Source organism: Pundamilia nyererei, unplaced genomic scaffold, assembly GCF_000239375.1.
Source record: "Pundamilia nyererei isolate P.nyererei 1_Seehausen unplaced genomic scaffold, PunNye1.0 scaffold00346, whole genome shotgun sequence".
NCBI classification, from domain to species: Eukaryota; Metazoa; Chordata; class Actinopteri; order Cichliformes; family Cichlidae; genus Pundamilia; species Pundamilia nyererei.
The window spans coordinates 907-23,018 of record NW_005187747.1 but is presented as its reverse complement, the minus strand read 5'-3'; the positions used below and the strand labels follow the sequence as shown (position 1 = coordinate 23,018).

General features: G+C 48.5%; 1 protein-coding gene across 2 annotated transcripts; it reads left to right on the top strand.

Annotated features, from left to right (window-relative positions):
- Positions 1 to 1,824: 1,824 nt before the first annotated feature.
- On the top strand, positions 1,825 to 21,796 carry acss2 (acyl-CoA synthetase short chain family member 2). Of its 2 annotated transcripts, XM_005752128.1 has the most exons (19): positions 1,825 to 2,523; positions 4,450 to 4,645; positions 9,266 to 9,357; positions 9,492 to 9,595; positions 9,669 to 9,741; positions 10,997 to 11,072; positions 12,017 to 12,125; positions 12,598 to 12,645; positions 15,686 to 15,823; positions 16,812 to 16,982; positions 17,139 to 17,272; positions 17,341 to 17,473; positions 17,672 to 17,728; positions 18,784 to 18,864; positions 18,961 to 19,069; positions 19,383 to 19,451; positions 19,793 to 19,969; positions 20,073 to 20,147; positions 20,295 to 21,796. In XM_005752128.1, the coding sequence occupies exons 1-19, from the start codon at positions 2,400 to 2,402 to the stop codon at positions 20,420 to 20,422; spliced, it is 2,094 nt and encodes a 697-aa protein (XP_005752185.1). In that variant the 5' UTR covers positions 1,825 to 2,399; the 3' UTR covers positions 20,423 to 21,796. The 2 variants fall into 2 exon arrangements, with proteins under 2 accessions (XP_005752185.1, XP_005752186.1); XM_005752129.1 differs by lacking the exon at positions 12,598 to 12,645.
- The last annotated feature ends 316 nt before the right edge of the window (positions 21,797 to 22,112 follow it).

Sequence of the window (22,112 nt, the reverse complement as noted above, 5' to 3'; positions counted from 1 at the left end):
TCAGTTAACGCTGATAATCACAAAGATCTTGAATCCTTAAAGGCCAAAAATGTACATGTGTTTGTAAAGGTCTCCACAGCCACCACCTGAAGCTGGCCTTGTTTTAACTGGAGGAAAGCTTTGTAGTGTTTATGCACTGGTGTGTGAACGTCACGAGAGCGTCCGTGTTCAGGTTGCTGCTGGGGGGTTTCAGGACCAGCCGAGCATCGTTTAAGCCTACCCAGGGGTGGCTGCTGATGGCTTGTGACGGCGTCAGAGGAATACTCTATGAATCCCAGATTTCCGACATCTCAAAGCTAAGACCAAACTGGTTTCCTCACCATGACGATTAGTTCGCTGTCCTCGGACGACCTCCGCAGTCACAGATCTCAGTCCAGCAGAGCAGCTTTGGGATGTTCAGGAGATTCTCATTATGGGTGCTTCACATGTATGATGATGTCATGATGATGTCATGTCACCAGAATATGTTGTTGAATCTGAGCCAAGAAGTATTAAAGGGGGTCCAGCCCAGTACTACCAAGGTGTACCTAATAAAGTGGCTGGTGAGCCAATTACAGTATAATATCCTGATTTCCTGATAACATTTACATTTACAATAATTGATTACACAGCGGTGGAGAGTAGACTTTATCACAGTGGATGTCTTTCTGAAAGCGCTGTAACTAAGTTTAAGAATATAATCCACCCACTGTTATCATCTTCAATGCCCTGTACCAACATAGAGCAGAGCAGCTATCTGAACGCTGCTCCAACAGAGGTCGATCATCTTGTTAATAATTTCACCTCCTCACTACGTACGACTCTGGATACTGTAGCTCCTGTGAAAACTAAGGTCTCTAATCAGAAGTACCTGACTCCGTGGTATAATTCTCAAACACGTAGCCTAAAGCAGATGACTCGTAATCTGGAGAGGAAATGGTGTGTCACAAATTTAGAGGGTCATCATTTAGCCTGGAGAAATAGTTTGTTGCTTTATAAGAAAGCCCTCCGCAAAGCCAGAACATCTTACTATTCATCACTGATTGAAGTAAATAAGAACAACCCCAGGTTTCTCTTCAGCTCTGTAGCCAGGCTGACAAACAGTCAGAGCTCTGTTGAGCCAACGCTCATCCTACAGAATAAAAACTCTGATTAGGAGGAGACTGAGTGATAAATGTATAATTAAAGATTTTTCTCTTTCATGAGGATCAATAACGGGTCATGAGCTTCTGAGACCGCTCTCCTGTCTCAGAAATGCTGCCGGATTGACTCAAATACTTAAAAAATAAATAGGTAAAAATATGATATGAGGGACTGCTGTAATACACAGCTGTGCCCACAAGGGTGCAGCATTGGACCGTTATCAATAATCTAAGGAAAAATGAAACTAGCCTCAAAACACCACGCTTCCATTCACTTCCGCTTCTGGAATTGCAAAATATATTTGAGTAATTCTAAGGATGAAGCTCTGTCACAGGTAAACTTAAAACGCATGGATTGAACACAAAAAAGTTATATAAGAGTTGGATTCACCGTGCAACACCATCTGTCCGACTTGACGGTCATTAGTATGACATAAATTCTGTTTTTGGCTTCTAAACTGGATTTCCATTCATCGCTTTACCTATTTCTCATTTTGAACAATGTAAGTTCAAAACTTTTGCACAGTACCGAGACTGAGCCAAAATTGAATAAAAAAAACTTTTACTATCTTAAACCCTGTATGAGAAGCACTTGAATGCAGCACCAGCCCTGTTTATTATTGTTAGTACTGTAAATTCTTACAGTTCCCTGAGTCCGCGAATCAGCGGTGATCTCTGATTGGCTGCCCCTGGAGCCAAACAGCGCTCAGCGCCACACGCTTTCCTGGAGCAGAAGAAGAAAAAGAAGGAGCTGCGACCTGTCAGCTCAGAGACGAAACCCTCTCAGCGGCTCCTTCGGAGAGTCCACACAGGCTCTGCTCGGCCAGAGGTCCAACTGCTGCCCACATTTATCCAGAACACACTTTACACGCTGAAGCGGGAGGAATCTTCTGCGCACGCGTGTGAATTCTCTTTCTCCTGAAGGCTGTTAGCTCAGCGCGTTAGCCTGTTAGCTGCTCCGTGTCCGATCTGCAGGACTTTCCTCGAGAGGAGCGGACAGAGTCCACGGGAGCTGCACCCACACTCACCTGGGATCCGGTTTACAGACGCACCTGCGAGTTTACGGTCCAAGCTCGGCTTCTGCACACAAAGTCTGAGCGGAAGCTCAACAAAAAAAGCTCCTGCAGAACAAGGAAGTCTAAATGAACTTTGCTGCTAGCCGTTAGCTGGCACCCTGCTAGCCTCGTAGCCACCATTCATTAATTGCAGCTGAAGGACACCTGCCCGCTAGACCCGTTGTTTCTTTTGGAAGCTGAGCTCACGGCTCGAGTTTCAGACATGATCCCTGAGAAGCCCCCGCAGGAGAACGTGTTCCACGGCTCCGAGGAGCTGAAGGAGGCTCACGTCCCGAGTTTCGACAAGTACAGAGAGCTCTACATGAAGTCCGTGGACAACCCGGACGGTGAGTCTCCTCAAAACGGTAGCTCAGGTAGCAAAGACGACACCTGCGACTCCAGGTGACACAGGTGATGGGTCAGGGTTAAAGCAGAAGTGCAGAAACGTCATCGTACAGTCAGCTAAACTTCTAAAGTGTGAATGGGCAGGTGCAGATAGTCCCGGAGTGCACGCGCACGGGGGTGGAGTGTAGACCTGTCTTCATGTACAGATGCACCGCTCCCTGCGCGTGCCCTCTGTGCTCTCCTTTGATCTGTGACATTTTCCGCTCTTTGGTTTGGATTCAAGCGATCAGGCAGGTGCAGTGACATCATAGCCAGAGACCATGGAGACCAATTTAGTCTTAGCAGTTAGCTGAAAACCACAAATCCAAGTTTTAAAAAGATGAAATGGATTAAATACAAAAAGAAACACAAGATTTTGGGTGTGAAAGCTGCAGTTCCTCTAGTGACCAGCGGAGGCGCCAGCACTGAGTCGGTACCCATAGAGTCCCAGAACTGGACCTCTGGATCGTGTTTGTGCTGTTGGAGCCTTTTGGAGCTTTGTAATGACATCATGTGACCAGTAATGTCTGCTGTGAGGTCACTGCACTAACCATCTGAGAAGGCGGTGCTCCGGGTTGATGCACTAATACGGTCCAAGGATGCAGCTTGGTGACCGCACAGCATTTGGTCATACCTTTGACTCCACCCTCTCATCCACATGTGGTCACCTCTGGAAACACAACGGCGTGTTGGTATCGTGGCTACGCAGGCTGCTGTTAAAGCCGTCAAAGTTTAGTGAGGGTGACAATCCAAGCATTTATGTAATCCATTTATTGTAATGGGAAACAACTTTGATACCAATAGGCCGAAGAAGCTGAAAAGGTTCAGTATCTATAAAATTAAACATGTAGCAGAGTGTCACATAAAACCATGCAAAGCTGCTCAGCTGAGTCCAAGAATAAAACCAGCGAGCTGGAAATGAGCAGCATTTTAAAAATCCACAGTTCTCTGGATGAAATACTCCAGTTTTCAGGACCTTTTTCTTTTTTCATCAGACTGAATATTTCTGGACTCATGTCATCTTTGTGTTTCAGAAGCTAAATGACCGCTTGGGCAAAAATAACATGAAACTTCTCTTTATGACTTGAAAGAAAGTTTTGCTGTTCTGTTTGTAATAAGTGTAGTTTAGTGTAACCCATAGACATGAACTTTGAGATTATTTTAGTTTGGTGGCAGTAAGGAAGTAGCTTTACCTGCTCAGGTGGTTTCCTGGAGGGAGGTGTGTAAAGCATGATATCAGCCGGTCTGTGCTGCAGGCTTCATGCACAGATGAGTTTTTAGAGGAAAACGTTGCAAAGCGGCGTCTGGCTGCAGCAGCAGCTGTTAAACAGTTTAACCTGAGCTGGTTGATTATTAACAGTGATTAAAGCCGGCTGTTTATAGGCTCTGCTGTAAGCGACACCTTTTCAGGTGTGTGTGTGTGTGTGTGTGTGTGTGTGTGTGTGTGTGTGTGTGTGTTTAAAAACAAACTGTAAACACATCAGAGCAGTGCGTCAGGAGGGCAGACATATTTAATATGAACTGTATTTGTAACGAGCATAAACTCTGTACTTGGAACAAACTGTCCTCAGGAAGAACAACAGGGCGTAAAATACTGTAACACGGTGGTTATAATGTAACCACGCAATTATGTGATACAACAAAGAGAATAATAAATGGTACCAGGATGTTACTGCAGTAATAATACAGTGTAAGGGTACATTGGTATTTCCACGCTAACGATGATGTCACAGACTGAGTGATGCTCGTGGTGATGGAAGATGCGTCGGGGTGTGTAACTGAAGGAAACGCAACCCCATGTTTATTTACTGTTGTTGTTGTAATAGTCGTACAGTTCATGTGCAAACTGATGCGTCTCCCTCTGATCGCTCTCACTTCCTGTCCCGCAGAGTTCTGGGGCGACGTTGCTAAGGACTTCTTCTGGAAGACCAAGCACACGGGTCAGTTCCTCGACTACAACTTTGATGTGACCAAAGGAGAAATCTACATCAAGTGCATGGAGGGAGCGTCCACCAACATCTGCTACAACCTGCTCGACCGCAACGTCCACGAGAAGAAGCTCGCCGATAAAGTCGCCTTCTTCTGGTCAGTGTGTGTCTGTGATTTCAGCAGATCTATGAGAGCACGGTTATGGAGGCGCGTGTGTGTGTGTGTGTGTGTGTGTGTGTGTGTGTGTACTCTGATCAAGAGAAACCCCCCCCTATAATAAATAACTAAAATAAAATTAGCACTGTTAGCTGTGTTCTTATCTCTGGGTCCTGTAAACTGGTGAGTCGGGGTAATCAGCTGGAGAACAAAAACCAGTTTCATCTCATGACGGTTGTCGGGCCAGCAGGACTCTCCCTCTGAACTCACTCGGCGTCTCAGCTGAGTCTGCTCGTCCGCCCTGAGGACAGGGAGGCACGACTCCAGTCCCTGACCCCGGCAGACACGTGCAGGCGGGGGCTGGTTCATGGGTGGGGGCGACATCGTGAATCTCAGGTGTGAATAAAGCCAAACAGACGCGAGTTTCTCCATCACTGGCACGAAGCAAAGGTGTGACTGCTGTTTGGTTGCTACAGTGAGCCAGCACACGGGCGCTTCGACCAATGAGGAGCGACCTTATCCCAGATGTTTGTGTTACAGACGCCAAAACATTAAACACAACTGGAATAGCTTAATCAGAGCAATGAGTTAAAAATGATGATAATGCAGGAACTCGACGAATAAAATAACACTTGCATAGAAATAATATGTAAAAGCTCATATTTATAAAAAAAAAAATGGAAATACGAGATTCTGGAAAAATATAAACAACAGGCTCAAATATATAAAATATTAAAAATGCTTTTGGCCTCTGAGTAGCTGCATCTTGTTCTCACGACCTTTGAACTTTGGCTGTCATGTCCAAGCCAGCCATTCGTTCTTGGGGCTGATACAACACTAACAGTAGCAGGACCGAGCACGGGCACATGGTACACCGCCGTCCTCTCCTTTGTCTCCGTCTCTCAAACAGATTGTGTGGTTGGGTTTATCAACCATGAATCTGAAACGAGTGACGTCACTGACGCTCACAGCCTGAGGAGGAAGAAAATGTTTCATCTTCACGTCAGAATAAAAATGATTTAAGTCTGAGAGACTTGAACATAAATGGCATTTTAGATAAGCCAGCTCTGCCCTCTCAGGCTTCCTTTCATCGTTGCAGCACTGTCCTGTGGTCACAGAGGAGTGGATGCTGCGAGCAGAGCTTCTGAAAGCAGCAGCAGGTCACTGGAGAGGCCTGGAGGGCTTTTATCCACCAATCTCTGGAAAGCATCCAGAAGGTTCAGTCCAAAGTTTGCTGAGCGTCATCCAGCAGATTAAACTGGTTATTGATTAATGCTCGAAGTAATAAAATGTTTCCACACGAGTGCAGCTGATCACCTTTAAGACTCGACATCTCTGTTCCCGTGTCAGAGCTGAATTACCTGTGGGCTGCCTGCAGCAGAGAGAAATCCCTGCAGGAAGCATTAAACCTGTCACATAAATCCCTGACCTCAGTTTGTTTTAGAGGATTTAAACTGAAAATGCTCAGAGAAGCGAGTCTAACATGTCATGTTTTTCACAGTTTCATTCAATTTAGTTTTATTTATACAACAACAGTCGCCTCAAGGTGATACCGAGAAAACCCAACAATCATATGACCCCTATGAGCACTTTGGTGACAGTGGGGAGGAAAAACTCCCCCTTTAACAGGAAGAAACCTCCGGGTCAGGCTCAGGGAGGGGCGGGGCCATCTGCTGTGATTGGTTGGGGTGAGAGAAGGTTTGACGTCCCTGGTGTCAGAGGCTCCACCCACCTGTTTGTGTGGGGCAGCCAACTAGAAGGAAGCTTGCTTTAACAAGGCGGAGCTAACATAATATATTTTAATGTTCTTATCAGGGTCGTTTCGGTGCTGGTTATGGAGTCGAAGCTTTTTGGCCTTTTCCTGTATTGACCTTCTTTCCTCAGAGCGTGAGACCCTGAGCAGGTCCCCTCTGAGTGGGGAGAGGACCCGGAGGGACTGAGTCTGATCTTTGTGAGACAGTGAAAAACCTCCTCACAGCTCCTGGAGTCTCAGTGACGTTTGAGCCAAGTGTTGAAAATAAATCCAACACTGTTGTGTATTTATAGGTGCGTGTGTGTGTGTTCCTCTAACACAGGCTGGTGTGATGACTGGGCTAAGAAGCGCCGTGACCTTTTGTTGGAGTGTTTGCTTCCAGAGTGTGTGCGTTAGCTTGTTAAACACTGAAGAAGTTAACACCAGATTAGCTGCTGCTGCTCGAGAACGTGCGCAGTCCCGTTTAACGATCTAATTAAACGATGTGGCTCAAATGATGTCAGAGGTGTTTTCTGGTCGTGCTGTAACTGCTTGCTGAGACTCCTGTAAGCGTTAAAATGCACAAACAGACACGTGTGCAGCTCTGAAAGTGTTAATGTGGTGGTGCTATAAATGGCCCAGCACCTCCACACAATCAGTCAGGCCAGAGGGGCGTGAGCCCGACGGCGGGCACGCGGACCCGGCAGCTCGGATATCAGCCTGGAAGTGCCTGCAGAGGTCGCGACCTCAGCACAGCTGCATGCTGTGAGTCCCAATCAGCTGAGAGCAGCAGGCGGGTCACAGAGACCGCTCAGATATGTGAGCGGCCCTCCCACCATCACACGCTCGTGCACGCTCATGCACGTGCACACAGCAGTGTTGAAACGCCCCTCGCTGCTGCAGACAGAGGCAGATTGGAATCCCAGCTGCTGCTGAGGTTCTGGTTGTGCAGCTGATACCAGTCCGTACTGGACGACAAAGGAGCGAGAGCCAGAAGAAGCACTTTACACCTGAAACGTGTCAAATTTATGCAGCTTTTCCCCGCCGAGCGTAACGTCATTCTTACGGCAAACACGAAGCTCTAGAAAGCAGCTGAAATGTGTTTGGTGTTAGTTTCCTGTTGTGAAAGAAACGTTTTCTTTCTTTAGCAAGTTTGTAAGTTCAACACTATGAAAGTAAAACTGACAAGTTTTCACAGCTCACTGTAAAATCAGCCTTTGATCTGACATGTATGCAACTTATTTTTAGATGTATGAATTTTTAAAAATAAACCTCAATCCTGGTTTGTGCCAAATTTCATCTGCGCTCCGAACAGCAGTCAAACAGTTTCAGGTGTAATGAGCAGCTGCACTACACTGAACAGAGTCACGTTCTGGGCTGGTTCCAGTTTGGAGTTGGTGAACTCAACTAGCTGAGAGATGATTCACCGGCGTCCAGGCAGCGTGGACAGCAGGTGTGTAAATGAGGCGATGTCGGTGTATCTAACAGGAGGGTGAGGGGGGCGCCTGTGTGTGTATCTGCAGGCGTGTGAGGTTGTAGTTGCAGTTTTTCGGTGCTGTTTGTAGTCGAGTTTGTCCACGTGGGATCTGAGCCACATTATTCTGTCTGGAGCCTGCAACGCTGCGAGGCGAGCTGCGAGGCGCGCTGCGAGGCGAGGCTGCCCGGGCTTCAATAATCTGCAGAGGCAGAGCTGTCGCAGCTCGTCCGCCTCTGTCTGCTGTAAAGGCTTCATCTCATCCCTGCAAACTGCACGCGTCTGCAGGAGAGGGAGGGAGGATGTCGCTGTTGCAAGTTCCCGAAACGGCCAGAATGACGCCGTGTTGTGAAAAAGCAGAAGGTTTTCATGAGGCAACTTCAACAATGTGAAGATTGCTCAAGACCAAGTCTGTGCCAAGACTTGGAGTTTCTGCTCTGGTTGGTTTGTGAGTTGTTTTTCTTAAAGGAACACCAAAACCTGTTTGTCCAGTCTGGGGTAAAAGGTCATTCAATCATTAGTTTCACCCAAACACAGTGTGGCTCCTTCAGGATCTATAAATATGAGAAATTGCCCAAATTTCTGCTCTGGTTGGTCGTTACATGGAGGCTGACCTTATTACACGAGTGTGCTGCTGGATGGACGTGACCTCCTGTTCTGAGAGAGCATGAACATCAGTGTTTTCCTGCACAGAGGCCTGATGAAGTCGTTGATGGCCCTCAGTTACTTTAACCTCTGGGAACGTTCAGTGGAAAACTGAATCAAAGTGCAGATTTCTGTCACATAGTACCAGCAGCGCCGTTATCAGCCTGACTGTTCTGAGTATCACACCTCTGCTGCTCTTTGGCGCCGCGCTGCGTGAATCCAGTGACGGTTTTTAACTTTGGCTGATTTAAAATGATGTGAAACCAGCAGCCAGCTTAGCCGAGCTAGCATTGGCTAACATTAGCTAGAGGAGACACTGCTCAGGGTTTGATTTGATCCTGAACGACTCCTGTGCATCATGGAGCCTCCCGCCGACGCTCACTGTAACTTCCTCTCAGCTTTGTGGCCTCAGGAACGCATCGCAGAGGCTGAATGCTAACAATTACACCCTATGTTTGTGTGGAAGTTGTGTGTACGCAGTCACTCATCTCTGAGCTTAAAACAGTGCAACACAAACCAGAAACAAAGATTTTGGTCGCAAGCACAGAAATCGATGTGACGGACGTTGGCGAGCACAAAGAGCAGAGGCTGTAATCAGGAAAGTGACCGTCGAGCTCATCAGCTCGTGTGACAGGCCCGGTGTCGCGTGTTAGTGATGCGTTTCCTGATCTGAAGGTCATCGGCTCTCGGAGGACGAAAGCATCGAGATGTGAGGAAACCTTACATCTTGTTGTTTGTTTTTAATGCATGTGTTGACTGCTGATTTCAGGGAGGGCAACGACCCCGGCGACGAGCTGACGGTGACCTACAGGGAGCTGCTGCAGAGAGTCTGTCAGTTCGCCAACGTCCTGAAAGCTCAGGGTGAGTTATCCGCTCGCTGGCACCGCCCCCTCTCAGCGCTCTATGAAGTGAAAGGTTTCGTTCACGATGGTTTTATGTGCTCAGATATTTGGATCGAGTCGTAAATCCTGCTCGCTTCTCTTTTTTGTCTCCAGGCGTGAAGAAGGGCGACCGCGTGTCCATATACATGCCCATGGTGGTCGAACTGGTGGTCGCCATGTTGGCGTGCGTACGCATCGGAGCGGTCCACTCCATCGTGGTGAGCTGCAGACACCCGTCAACACGGTGGTTTGAGTTAAAGATGGAGGCTAACGCTGGTCTGCTGCTCTCAGTTTGCAGGTTTCTCTGCAGAGTCTCTGTGTGAGAGGATCGTGGACTCTCAGTGCTGCCTGCTCATCACTGCAGGTCAGCCTCACGCACCTGCAACAAGTTCCCGCTCATTAAAGATATCCTTAAACCTGCAGGGGGGTGGTAGCAGTGTTGAGTCTCACCTTGACCTCTGACCTCCTTTGGTTGGACAATAAGCTACTCGTGGGTTGTAAAAAAGGTGAAATGGCCGAGTTAACTGGGGAGCGAGATTCAGACCCACGAAAAGCTGCTCACGCCAATCATTCCATCTTTATTGATCTGTCTTCACCCAGAGGTGGAGCCGGGACGCTCGCGGCGTCAGGGTGGAGCGTTTATGTTGCTCGTTTATTCGTCCTGATGATCTCATACCAAATGTGCACCTTTGAGTTCACCTTTTATGCAGCGTGCACACGCGTTTCACCCACCAAGCTGGACGTGGCGGTGAAGAGAGGCGCTGGCCGAGGTGCTGAGTTGGGGCCAATAATCAGTCTTATTAGCTGGATTAGAGGGTGGTGATATAATCCAGTTAATCTGCTGCGTTATTGGCCACACACTCATTCATCCTGTAAGCAGATCATGAGGCCCGATGCCTCTGTGGCTGCCGTTAACTGTGACCAGCACAGGTGGAGGTTCGGTAAACTGGTGCAGGCGTAGCTGCAGAGTTGATGCTTTGTTAATCCGTGTGCACGTTATCGCGAGGAAGCATCCGTCCTTAAACTAGGCGCTGAGGATTTTTAAAGCTGGGATCTTACAGTAAAGCTAAAGTTAACCTGTGACCATCACAGGTGCTGCTGCGTAAAGCAAAGCATTTCCCATCAGCTCTGCTGGAAGGGAGAGCGATTGGCTGTAGTGACGAGGATCAGACTGAAGGTGGCGCACATGGGGAGTGACTCGCTGATGGAGCTGCAGTGAAAGCTGAGCTCCACCAGTCTGATGTCACAGCTTCGGCTGTCGGGGTCAGTGTGCTCGAGTGACGCAGCAGCGTACAGAAACCACGCACAGCATATCTGATCAGCTGACGGACCGACACGCAGGAGGTTCGACTGATTAATGGAGGATGCTGACTTCAGCTGTTTGCTGCACTAACGCAGATTTATTACTGACATTGAGCTGAAGGAGTCCCCAGTCTGAACCCCGATTACTGAAACCAGCAACGGTTGTAATCCAGCTAATGGAGTGTGTGTGTGTGTGTCTGTGTGTGTGTCTGTGTGTCCGTGTGTGTGTGTGTGTGTGTGTGTGTCTGTGTGTGCGTCTGTGTGTCCGTGTGTGTGTGTCTGACAGCAGGATAAATCATCTTTCCTTTTGTGTGTAGATGGTTTCTATCGAGGAGATAAGCTGATCAACCTGAAGCTCTTAGCTGATGAAGCACTGCAGAAATGCAGAGACAAGTAAGACACACGCACACGGACACACGCACACACACACACACACACACACACGCACGCACGCACACACACACGCACACAGACACGTACACACAGACACACGCACGCACACACACAGACACACACGTTGTCATATCTTAGTGAGGACATGTCATTGCCATGTCCCCACAAAGATATGTAAACATGTACACACGCTCAGGTGTGTTAGCCTATCAGAGCGACTTCACCCCCTCCAACCGTGGCTGCTGTTGGTCCCAGCAGAGCGGCGTGACGCAGTGTGTCACAGATCCTCCAGACTCAACTTCCTGCTGCGTGTTAAACTTTATTGTAGCAGCTGCAGGAAGAGCTCGTCGTTATTGGAGCTGTTCGACTCCGTCTCAGTTTGATGATGTCACACATAAATGTTCTCATTTAGGCAAATCTGAGACAGTCAGGTGGGAGGAGTCTTTTTTTTGTTATGAACTGAGTACAAATGAAGGCAGGAATCATGTGACCTGTAACGTTGCTGCCCTCTCGTTCTGTGTTAAAGCGGAGCCGTGCAGCACGCCGCTGATACCTGTGCTTTCCTTATCAGCTCCTTGCAGCAGAGCGAGCCGTGTTGGGCTGGTTATGTATCTGCACGTCATCGCTGCTGCTATCACCTGTAGTCTGTCTTCCACCATCGCGGTGTGGAGTCGGTCCTCGTGCTCCGATTGGTGCTGTGAGACCTTGCTGCTCGGTGTGAAGTAGATTTTTCACCATAGATTCACGTGTGTGATCGCTGTTCCAGCATGAATGTGCTTTTTGTTGTTTGCATGAGAATGATCGAGCCTGCACACACTGATGGGTGTGAGCTCCTATTGCAGTGCAGAGTGTGGGATCTACTCACCCCTGCCTTGAGTTTAGGTGGTGCTGCGTACCTTTGTGAGGTCACAGTGACGCGTACGGATGTGTGTCTGTCTGTGCAGAGGGTTTCCGGTCGGGCGCTGTATCATGCTGAAGCACCTGTCCAAAGAACCGGAGGGGATTCTGGGCTCGCAGTCGCCTCCCGCCAAACGGCCGTGCCCCGATCTGCAGGTAAACCACACACCTGAAGGTTTTGTCTTCCTCACCTGAGTCAATGCGAGCGCCGCCACCATCAGGTCTGCCTGTAACTTCTGACCTGATGGAGGCGGTGTTTCCTGTTGCAGATGGAGGTAGCCACTGAGCCGTCTGATTGGACCTCCGTTGTAGTCATTCAGAGTTTGAGTTTTGTGGAAATTCCTGGTTATAAATTGGCTCTGAAAATTTTATAAAGATGAAACCAAACCAGGAAGTGAGTGGGAGTGACTCACTGCCTCTGCTGGACACTAGAGGAACTGCAGGATGCTGACTTTTCTTTCTTTTTCTGTTTTGTTCTGTTAAATCTGAAATTTCAAACTTCATCACTGTCACGATTTGATTTTGGGGATCCTGATTTTTATCTTCGTGTTCTTCCTTTTCAATAATCCTTCTCCCTCATTACTTCTCCTTCCTCTTCCTCCTCCTCCTCCATCTTCCCCCCATCCAGCAGGAAAAACAGGCGGGCAGAGTAAAGAAAACGCGTCCCGTACCAAAGGTATTTTCACAGCTGACCCTCGATAACATCTTTGCTTCGACTCTTTGTTTTAGAGGGAGTTTCACTCTGAGAAGAATTTGCAGAATCTGCTGCGGAGCGGAAACAATAAACGTGATAAGAGCGAAAGCTTCAAGTCTCACTGAGCGTTTGGAAGCTTTCAGTCATTTTTGGCATCGTCCTTTCAAAAGCTCTGATAAGATTTAAAAGCTCTCGTTGCTGATTTATTGTTTTACCTGCAGCAGCAGTTTGTTCCTCTGATTTTTGACAGTTCAGATTAAACCAATAAAAACAGATTTTCTTTAGATCTGAAATGAGTTTTAAATATTTGGAGAACATTAAATAATGACATCATTCAGCGCTGCGTTTAGAGGAAACCTTCAAAGATGGAAGTGCTGCTGCTTTCTGTCGCATCTTTGTCTGAACTGTTGAAACTCGCTGGAATAAAAAGTGAATTCTGAGTGTGGATTAACACTAACACTTTCTCTTTGTTGTGCAAACACTCCTCGTGTTGTGCACTTTCACCTGTGAGTCCTGACGGAGGCGAGCGCTCGCCTGTGGGCGTTGTCCACGCCCTGAGACGACTCGGTGTCTGATAAACCTGCTGTAACGCTTCTCTCCTCTAAACGCTGCCAGTCGGGAAGAATCAGAGCTCCGTTTGTCCGGAAAATAAAATCCGGAGACACGGATGAAGACTAATCGATGACTCAGCCATCCCTCAGTGAGAGTGCACGCTGAACGAGGCGCTCGCTACGATGAAGTGACAGACGGAGGACTTTGGTTTTTACTCGGTTCAGGTGAGCCCACCAAGCTGTTCGCACCGCTCGATTGATGACTCGAGTCAGCAGTGCCTGACGGTGGTTAGCTATGGGTGGTGTCGCCGACACATACATGAACCACAGGTAGATGTCAGAGGACTCCGCCCCTCGTTGTTTCCCAGGGTAATCAGGTGGGCTGGGTTATAAACCGCATCGCTGCTCTGATGTCATCACACATCTGGTGCAGATGTTTCACACTTTGACACACGTGACGTTGAAACGGTGACGGTCGGGTTGATTTGTATGGCACATCACCAGCAGCTCACGCTGCACTAAGTGCTTAACAGTGTAAAGTCAATAAGATGCACAACAATGATGCAGTAAAATATAACAAGTCAATAAAAACAACAACAAATAAGGCTGTTAAAACCAAAATGTTCAACGTGTGTGAAAAGCCAGACCATAAAATGTGTCTTTAGTGATGATTTAAAGTGTTAGTGTTTGTGCAGGTCTAATATTAAGAGGAAGACTGTTGCAGAGTCTGGGTCCTGCCACAGAGAAGCCTCTGTCACCACCACACTTCAGTCCAGGAGTAGTTAAGCTTAGTTCTGACCTGGACCTCACGGTTCTTCCTGGAGCATAAACCAACAGGAGCTCAGACGGGTGAGAAGGGGCTCGTCCGGTTTGTGATTTAAAAACAAAAAGTAAGATTTGGACCCTGTGAGGAACCGGGAGCCAGTGAGAGGCCGACACTGGGTTCAGTTTAGTGCCAGTCAGCAGACGAGCAGCTGCATTGTGGAGCAGCTGGAGACGATGAAGAGAGGCCTGGTCCAGTTACCAATAATGACAACTTCTGTTTTGTTTCATTTAAAAACTGAAGCCATCCACTGTTTGACATCAGCTGCATAAACGCTGCAGTGAGTCTGTCCCTGCTTTCAAAGGCAGATCGATGCAAGTCCTCTGCAACCTGAAATGAGAGGTTGTAGCGTGAGAACATGGAGCCAGTGGCAACGTGTAGACTGCAACCAAGGCAGGACCCAAACTAGAGCCTTGAGGTGCACCAGGTCCAGTTCTGGATACAAACAGAGCTCTGATTCTTCCTCGCTAACCAAGATGCGGGCGGGGCCTCGTGTTTTCACGCTACGTACCTGCCCACCAGAGCTTACCTGTGCGACAGCCAGGTAAGATTCAGGTCCCAGGGTGGTAATTGCTCCTCTTTCCTCTGCATGTAAACCTGAGCAGATTTATTTTAGCTGGAACCCACCCGAGGCCCCGCCCACTCGACGTTCACCCGTCAGCTCTGTATCTTCCTGTTCGACCGCGAGCATCGTGGGAGCTGCAGCTCTGTGACATCAGACCCGGGTCGATTTCCTGTGTGAACGCGGCTCGTCAGCGGATTGTTTTTGGCTCAAAAAGGCAAACGAGATGGAGCCAAGCGGCCACGCAGCCGACGCACTGGGAGTAATGGGAGATTGTTGCCGACTCGTCCTTCACGTCCGCTTTAAAGCATTTACATAGTCCAGATGTTTTTGCAGTCACATCTGGACCTTTAACACAGGTCAGTGTTTGGTGCTGGAATAGAAGACGTCACCTGAAGGTGGTGTTGGCTCCGTCAGGTGTGCTGTCAGTGAGCTGGGTTTACGAAACGTACACAATAAAATTTATATTTATTTATTTTGTAAATGTAACTTTGAGAATCAAACATTGGTACGTATGTAAAATCCACCCGCTCGGTGTTCACGGCTTTCTTCTTCGGCATTCCCAGATGGAGACCCTGTAGTTCGAACCGCCGCGTGTGCCCGGGTGGAGCGCGCCCCTGCCCCAGACAGCTGCAGCCTTTGCTCCTCCGTGGGAGGAGCGTTTTATTCTGGATCCTCGTTAGTTATCAGATAATCTCCCAGCTGATTCGTCTGAAACGTGCCGCTGACATTAAATTCATCGTTGGACATATTTTAATATCTCGGCTTCAGGTTCCTTTGTGTGGTTTTTAAAAACGCTGGCGTCGCCCGGGGTCTGATGGACACGCAGGAAACCAGTGGGCGTGGCCTCTCTAACTCTCTGTGGCTCTGTTCTCTCAGATTCACAGCTGCTGCTTCTTCTTCGCTGTCTTCAGTAGTTTGAAGGTGTGAGTGTCAGACTAACTGTTTGGTGTCTTAGATTTTACAGGTCTGAATGTTTACAGGCCGATCGACCGGGTGTCAGGCACGACTTTGGCAGTTTCACGTGTGTGTGTGTGTGTGTGTGTGTGTGTGTGTGTGTGTGCGTGCATGCATGCGCGTGTTCAGGTGCCGTGGAACCCCGAGGTGGACCTGTGTTGGCACGCTCTGCTGCGTGGCGTCTCAGACGAGTGTGAACCAGAGTGGTGCGACTCTGAAGACCCGCTCTTCATCCTCTACACCAGCGGCTCGACCGGCAAGCCGAAGGTGAGGAAACACACCTGTGGGTCACCTGCGTCTCTCTTAATGAGGCGTCCTGCTCAGATACTCTGTGTCTGAGGAAAGCCCACCTTCATCATCACCTGCTCACCGCAGCAGGCGGAGCTTCAGTAACTCGTTCAGGGTGTCTGTGAGCCGGAGAGTGAGACATGAATGTTCTAACTGTCACGGCCTTTATTTTCCAAACGTGGGTGGTGACAGGTTTGTATTAGAACTTCTGACTTCATCGTTTAAAACGAAACGATGTTTATTTCGTGGAAAATTATGAACAGAAATCAACCAAATAACTTCTTACAGCTTAAAATGAAACGAAAGTTAATCTGCTTTAACAAGTTCAAAAAGTGGTCAAAAAATCATTGTTTGCCAAATCATCTGACAAACAAACATCTTTACCACACGCCTCCAGGGTGCTGCAAGCCCTTGATTAATGGGAGGGGCCATAAGCTAATAAACCAATCACATTACAAATTTACATAACAAACCAGGTCAGCATTGTTACAACTTTAAAGAAAAAGCAGAAATGAATACAAAATGTATAAACAAAATCAAAAATGGCCACAACAATAAACAGTGGAGATGTTTGGGTTTGTGCTAGAAGGGATCGACAGCAGGGGAAGTCCCAGCTCATCGACTCATCCAGATCAGGGGCGCTGGAGACGCTCCCAGCTGTCACAGCGAGGGGCGGGGCACACCTGGTCCATTTGCAGCATCCTGCCATGCGATTGCATTTGTCCCTAACTTTCATCGAGCGTCACCTCCACCCACCTCCACCAGCTGCTTCTTCCACACATTTAACTACTAAGATCTGCTGGAAACAGGCGGTACCCACACTGCAGCTCATATTTGGAGTAACAGGAAGTGGAATAACTGTGGGGTCATTTGATGACTTCCTGTTTTGATCACGTTGAGCCTGCTCACATTTCTGCATATGAACGCTCCTCTGAAGCTCCTCCTCCTCCTCTCGTCTCGCCTGCAGGGAGTTCTCCACACCGTCAGCGGCTACATGCTCTACACCGCCACCACCTTCAAAGTGGTGTTCGACCACCAGCCCGACGACGTGTACTGGTGCACGGCGGACATCGGGTGGATCACCGGGCACTCTTACATCACTTACGGCCCGCTGGCCAACGGGGCCACCAGCGTCCTGGTGAGTGTGCGAGCGCGCTCAGACTTCCTGTTTACAGGTGTGGGCTGACGTGTGATGTAACACTGATGTGTCCAAAGCTGTCTGATGATCAGAGGCTGGAACTTCCTCCAAACTTCCTGCAGTTATTTTTGTACATGAATCTTTTGTGTGCGTCAGTTCGAGGGTCTGCCCACCTACCCCGACGTGAGCCGTATGTGGGAGATCGTGGACAAATATAACGTCACCAAGTTCTACACGGCTCCCACCGCCATCAGGCTGCTGATGAAGTTTGGAAACGAGCCGGTGCAGAGGTGAGCCGAGGCCCCTCCTCCCTCCACGAGGAGCCTGCGGGGTAACTCACCTGTGCCTTTGTGTGCAGGTACAAGCGAAGCTCTCTGAAGGTTCTGGGGACGGTCGGAGAGCCCATCAACCCCGAGGCCTGGCAGTGGTACTACAACGTGGTCGGCGAGAAGAGGTGCCCGATAGTCGACACCTTCTGGCAGACGGAAACGGTGAGTGATGGTTTCCTGCAGCTTCAGCACCGCCGCTTCCAAACGTCTTTATGTAGAACAGTCGGTCTCCATTTCCAACCTGCCTTTCTGCTTCTTTGTGCACCTGCTGTTTCTCTGCTGAGCTTTTACCTCAGACTGTGGGCTGTGCTGCCCCCTGCTGGGCGGCTGCCTGAGATTAAAGTTGTTTTCTGTTTTCAGGGAGGACATGTTCTGACTCCTCTGCCCGCGGCCACGCCCATGAAGCCTGGATCTGCTGTGAGTAAGGCTGAACATGACGTTTAGGTTCAAACGTGTGTTTGGGAGAAACGTTAAAAGGTTAAATGAAGACCATAAGATAAAACAGTGATCGAGGCTTTTAACCCTTTGCAGCCCTTTGCAGCTGTGCACAACTGTTTTTAAATTCCAGTAGAATTACACCCACGTAGGCTAGCACAATCATTTTCTTTGCATGTGAAACTGGACGAGTCGTACTTGCTTATATCTAGTCTCCGCTCACAGTTTCCTTCCACAAACGGCTTCTTGCAAAAATCCTGTAAAAGCACTGACAACAACAAAATCATCATAATCCAGACACGAGCGTTGCTGATCTGTGACGTCATTTTTGGTGGAAACGTAGTTTTTTCCCTGCAGGGCCTTTCAGAGGTTTCCTGCTGTGTTTGAACGTCACGTTTGAGTCCTGTGTGGTTCCTGAGAGGCTCGAAAGAAAACAGGTTTACGCTGTTTTTTTTTAAAACTGTGCACAATAATATTTCTTTTGTTTTTCCTGCAGTTTATAAAAATTATTGCATCTCAAAAATGAAACTATGAAGATGCTCAAAAATTTCCCGTGCTTGGATATTTGCAATTGTTTTTGCATTTACAGTTTTGAGGGATAAACCTCTGAAATGTGTTTGAAAACAAACAAAAACAGAATCACAAATGATTTTCTATTGTTTGTAGTTTATTCCACAGCTTGTGTAGTTACTATGGGCACGAAGAGGAGCTCTGGCAGACTTTGGGTTTAAAAGGTTCAAAACTTTACATCTAAGAAAGTGCTGACGATGCGTTTGGGTCCAGGGGAGACCCGCCTTTATGCTTCTGTCACCACAAACAAGACAAAGGAAACCTGTAAATCTGAAAACAAAAACTTTTAAAGATAAGTTCATGAAGGAAAAAGGGAAGCGAGGAAAGCTGGTGATAGAAGTGAAGTAAAAAGACATTAAACACAGAAACGAGTCAATCAGGTTTTCTCACCATTTATCGTCTTTTTAAAATGTTTTCTTTTTCATTTCGTTGCTTTCGGTTCCCCCCTCCCCCGCGTGTCCCCACAGACGCTCCCGTTCTTCGGCGTGGTGCCGGCCATCCTGAACGAGTCTGGGGAGGAGCTGGAGGGGCCCAGCGAAGGATACCTGGTCAGCCTTGAGTAAATGAGCCTTTATTTGTCTTCGTGCTTCCTGCGCGTCTGCGAGCGCGTCACACCTGCCGTTTGTCTCCGCCCTCTCACACAGGTGTTCAAGCAGCCGTGGCCCGGCGTGATGCGCACCGTTTACGGAAGCCACGAGAGGTTTGAAAGCACCTACTTCAAGAAGTTTCCAGGATACTACGTCACAGGAGACGGTGAGCAGCGCGTCATGTTTGACTCGACTCTGCAAGCGTCAAAGAGACGAACTCGGCGACTTTTACACAAACTTTTCACGTGTTCGCTCGTATTTGCGTCAGACTGAGGCCTCTGCAGCGACCGTTGGAAACTCTAGCACATCAGAAGTTTCTCATTTATGAAGTAACCTGTAATATTTATTATTAACCAGGTGTTTCTAAAGGGGCGTGGCCACAGGTCTGTGTGGCTTTCACAGCTGCTGTGGTTCTAAAACACGACTCGGCTTCTCGGCTGCACTAAACTTTTTAATCCCGCCCCTTCATTTTCTCGCAGGTTGCCGTAGAGACAAGGACGGGTACTTCTGGGTCACAGGAAGGATAGACGACATGTTGAACGTCTCAGGTAAGACGCGACCACCCAGTGACTGCCTGTGAAACCCCGCTGTTAAACACCTGTCTGACCAGCAGAGGGAGCTGTTGCTCTGTAAACTTGTTTCATACGCAGCCGCAGGGATTCTGAGCTGTAAGTGTATAAAATCCAAAACGAATTCTTATTTGATTTTATTAAGTTTCTTTTATTAAATGATCATTTTTAAAAACTTTTAATAGATTTTATTTTGCACCTTCTCGTCTGTTCTGAGCTTTTTTACGTCTCAGCGCGTTCCTGCGTGTTTTATGCGCTCGTCTTCGTGTCTGACACCCGAGGGTGATTTCTGGTGTAACGGTGACCCGTCTGCCCTCCAGGTCACTTGTTGAGCACAGCTGAGGTGGAGTCGTCTCTGGTGGAGCACGAGGCCGTCGCCGAGGCCGCCGTGGTGGGCAGACCTCATCCGGTCAAAGGAGAGAGCCTCTACTGCTTCGTAACGCTCAATGATGGCGTGATGTACAACAGCGAGCTGGAGGCGGAGCTAAAAAAGCAAGGTGGGTGAAGGGACTGTAAGTCTCCTCCGAAGCTTCGTTCCTGTCAGGCTTGTTGATCTGTGAGCTCTCATCATCTGACGCGAGTTATACTTTGTGTTCACAGTGAGGGAGAAGATCGGCGCCATCGCCACACCCGACTACATCCAGAACGCGCCCGGACTGCCCAAAACCAGATCTGGTAACGAAGCTAGCTGCTCTGTTTCACGTTAGAGACGTGGGAGGGTTCCTCCTCGACGCTCAGGTGTGTCGTTTTTACCTGCGGCTGACGCGGTCGCACCTGTAGTCGCTCTGCTGAAGCCGAGCTCTGCCTTCTCTCCGTCTGCAGGGAAGATCATGAGGCGGCTGCTCCGTAAGATCGCCTGTGACGAGCGGGAGCTGGGCGACGTCTCCACGCTGGCGGACTCCACGGTGGTCGAGCAGCTCTTCCAGAACAGATGCTGCACGGCGGTGTGACACCTCCGGGATCCTCGGAGGGAGACGCCGACTGCAGCCACACGCAGGAACAGCTGCTGCGAACCAGCCGAGGAGGAGGAGGAGGAGGAGGAAGGAGCCCATAAACTTGTACAGCAAACAACCTTTAGCTCCTGATGGTGATGATGTGAGAAGGCTTGGCTGCAGGTAGATCGTAGGCGTGTCCACATGTGCAGTAACTCCTCAAACCGTCACATCTGTCTGCACGTCCACCTGCAGATGTTTCCAGATGTTGACGCCGCTGCTCTAACCGCCCTGCAGTCGAGCTGAGCGGTTGAGGATCAGGGTAACACTTCATGTTGGTCTTCTCCCAGTTTTTTAGCCAAAGATTAGCTAAGAGGCACCTGACCGATGTCGGGTGTCGGTCTCCTGGTTTAAGGCCGATGTGAAGCGCTACCCCTCTCCCACGCTGACTCCTCCCCTCCCGTCGTGCCACAGTACCGTTTTGTATGCTGACGATTAGCTAACCATGAAAACGCTCGGCTTTACTTTTAACGTAGTCCCTTTTTTATGTAGGAATCTTTTAGGTTTGTGTGTCTGCATGCTTCTGATTTATGATCAAAGCTTCCAGGAACCTGCATCCACCAATGATCCGGGATTGAGCGTTCGATCTCCCCTTCAGTCCGTCTCCTCGGGTACCTCCGGACCTCTCAGCGCTGCTGCAGGAAGTCAACACGACGGAGAGCGGGACTTCCTGAGGAGCGGTCTATAAACCAGAGCGATGCTGGAAGAGGCGCACGGGGACGAGCCGCCTCTGAACATGATTTCTTCTCAGACTTTTGCGATCGCACCTCGGGTCTTCTGTCCTGCTGTTTTTGTTTTGTTTGTAACAGCTGAGCAGCGATCGGCTCGTGTGTCAGTCTGGAGGAACCAGAGAAAACCTTCAGTGACTCATAACTCATCGACCTGCTGACTTTTCTCTATAAAAAGACCGAACCAGCAGAGTTTGTGCTCTGTTTGGGGTTCAGACTAAAAACCTGAATTGTGCACGGTGTGGTTTAATTTGAGGTGGGAGTGAAAACATGAACACTAGGTCTGTGGATTAAAGTGAGAACACTTTGAAGCAGGTTGTCGGAGCCCTGAAAGCTTTCTCTGTGTGCTCGACAGACGTCTGATTGTGATTTAAAGGCCGGTTCGATTTCAGCTTTTATTGTCCTTTATTTTTTAATTCTGTTGTTTGTATCAGTGTGCCAACCACATGCGCAGCAGTGAGCTGGGTTACAAACTCGAGAAGCTCTTCCTGTCTGTCTGACTCGGGTGGAGGAAAGAACGCAGCTGATTTGCAGTTTGGCGTTTTGTTTGTTTCCCTGTTTGTGTCAAAGTGTTTGCAATGACAGTAAATGAACATGACTACTGCCTCTGCTCCTCTCACCTCTTTGTTCCTGCACAAATGTTTCATACTGCAAAATCAAGGATAACTCTGATGACACCAGTTAAAGTTCAGACTCAACAACAACAAATCGTTGATGCACCATTTTAGCCCATAAGGACCAATCAAAGCTGCTGTTTATCAGCTGATTCTGTGCAGTTTCCACGTGATGCTGTTTATCTTCAGCCACATCACTCCTTCATTCGATAAATTGTTTGTCTTTATAATTTTTAAGTTGGTAGTAAAGTCAGCTTCAAGTATTATTGCTTCTGTTATTCCAGGTGTCGCGTGTTTAAACATCCA

Coding starts and splice junctions, on each gene's coding strand:
- acss2 (XM_005752128.1), top strand. CDS start 2,400: ATGATCCCTGAGAAGCCCCCGCAGGAGAACGTGTTCCACGGCTCCGAG. Junction 9,596..9,668: donor GAGCGGTCCACTCCATCGTG/GTGAGCTGCAGA, acceptor TGCTGCTCTCAG/TTTGCAGGTTTCTCTGCAGA. Junction 9,742..10,996: donor CTGCCTGCTCATCACTGCAG/GTCAGCCTCACG, acceptor TTTTGTGTGTAG/ATGGTTTCTATCGAGGAGAT.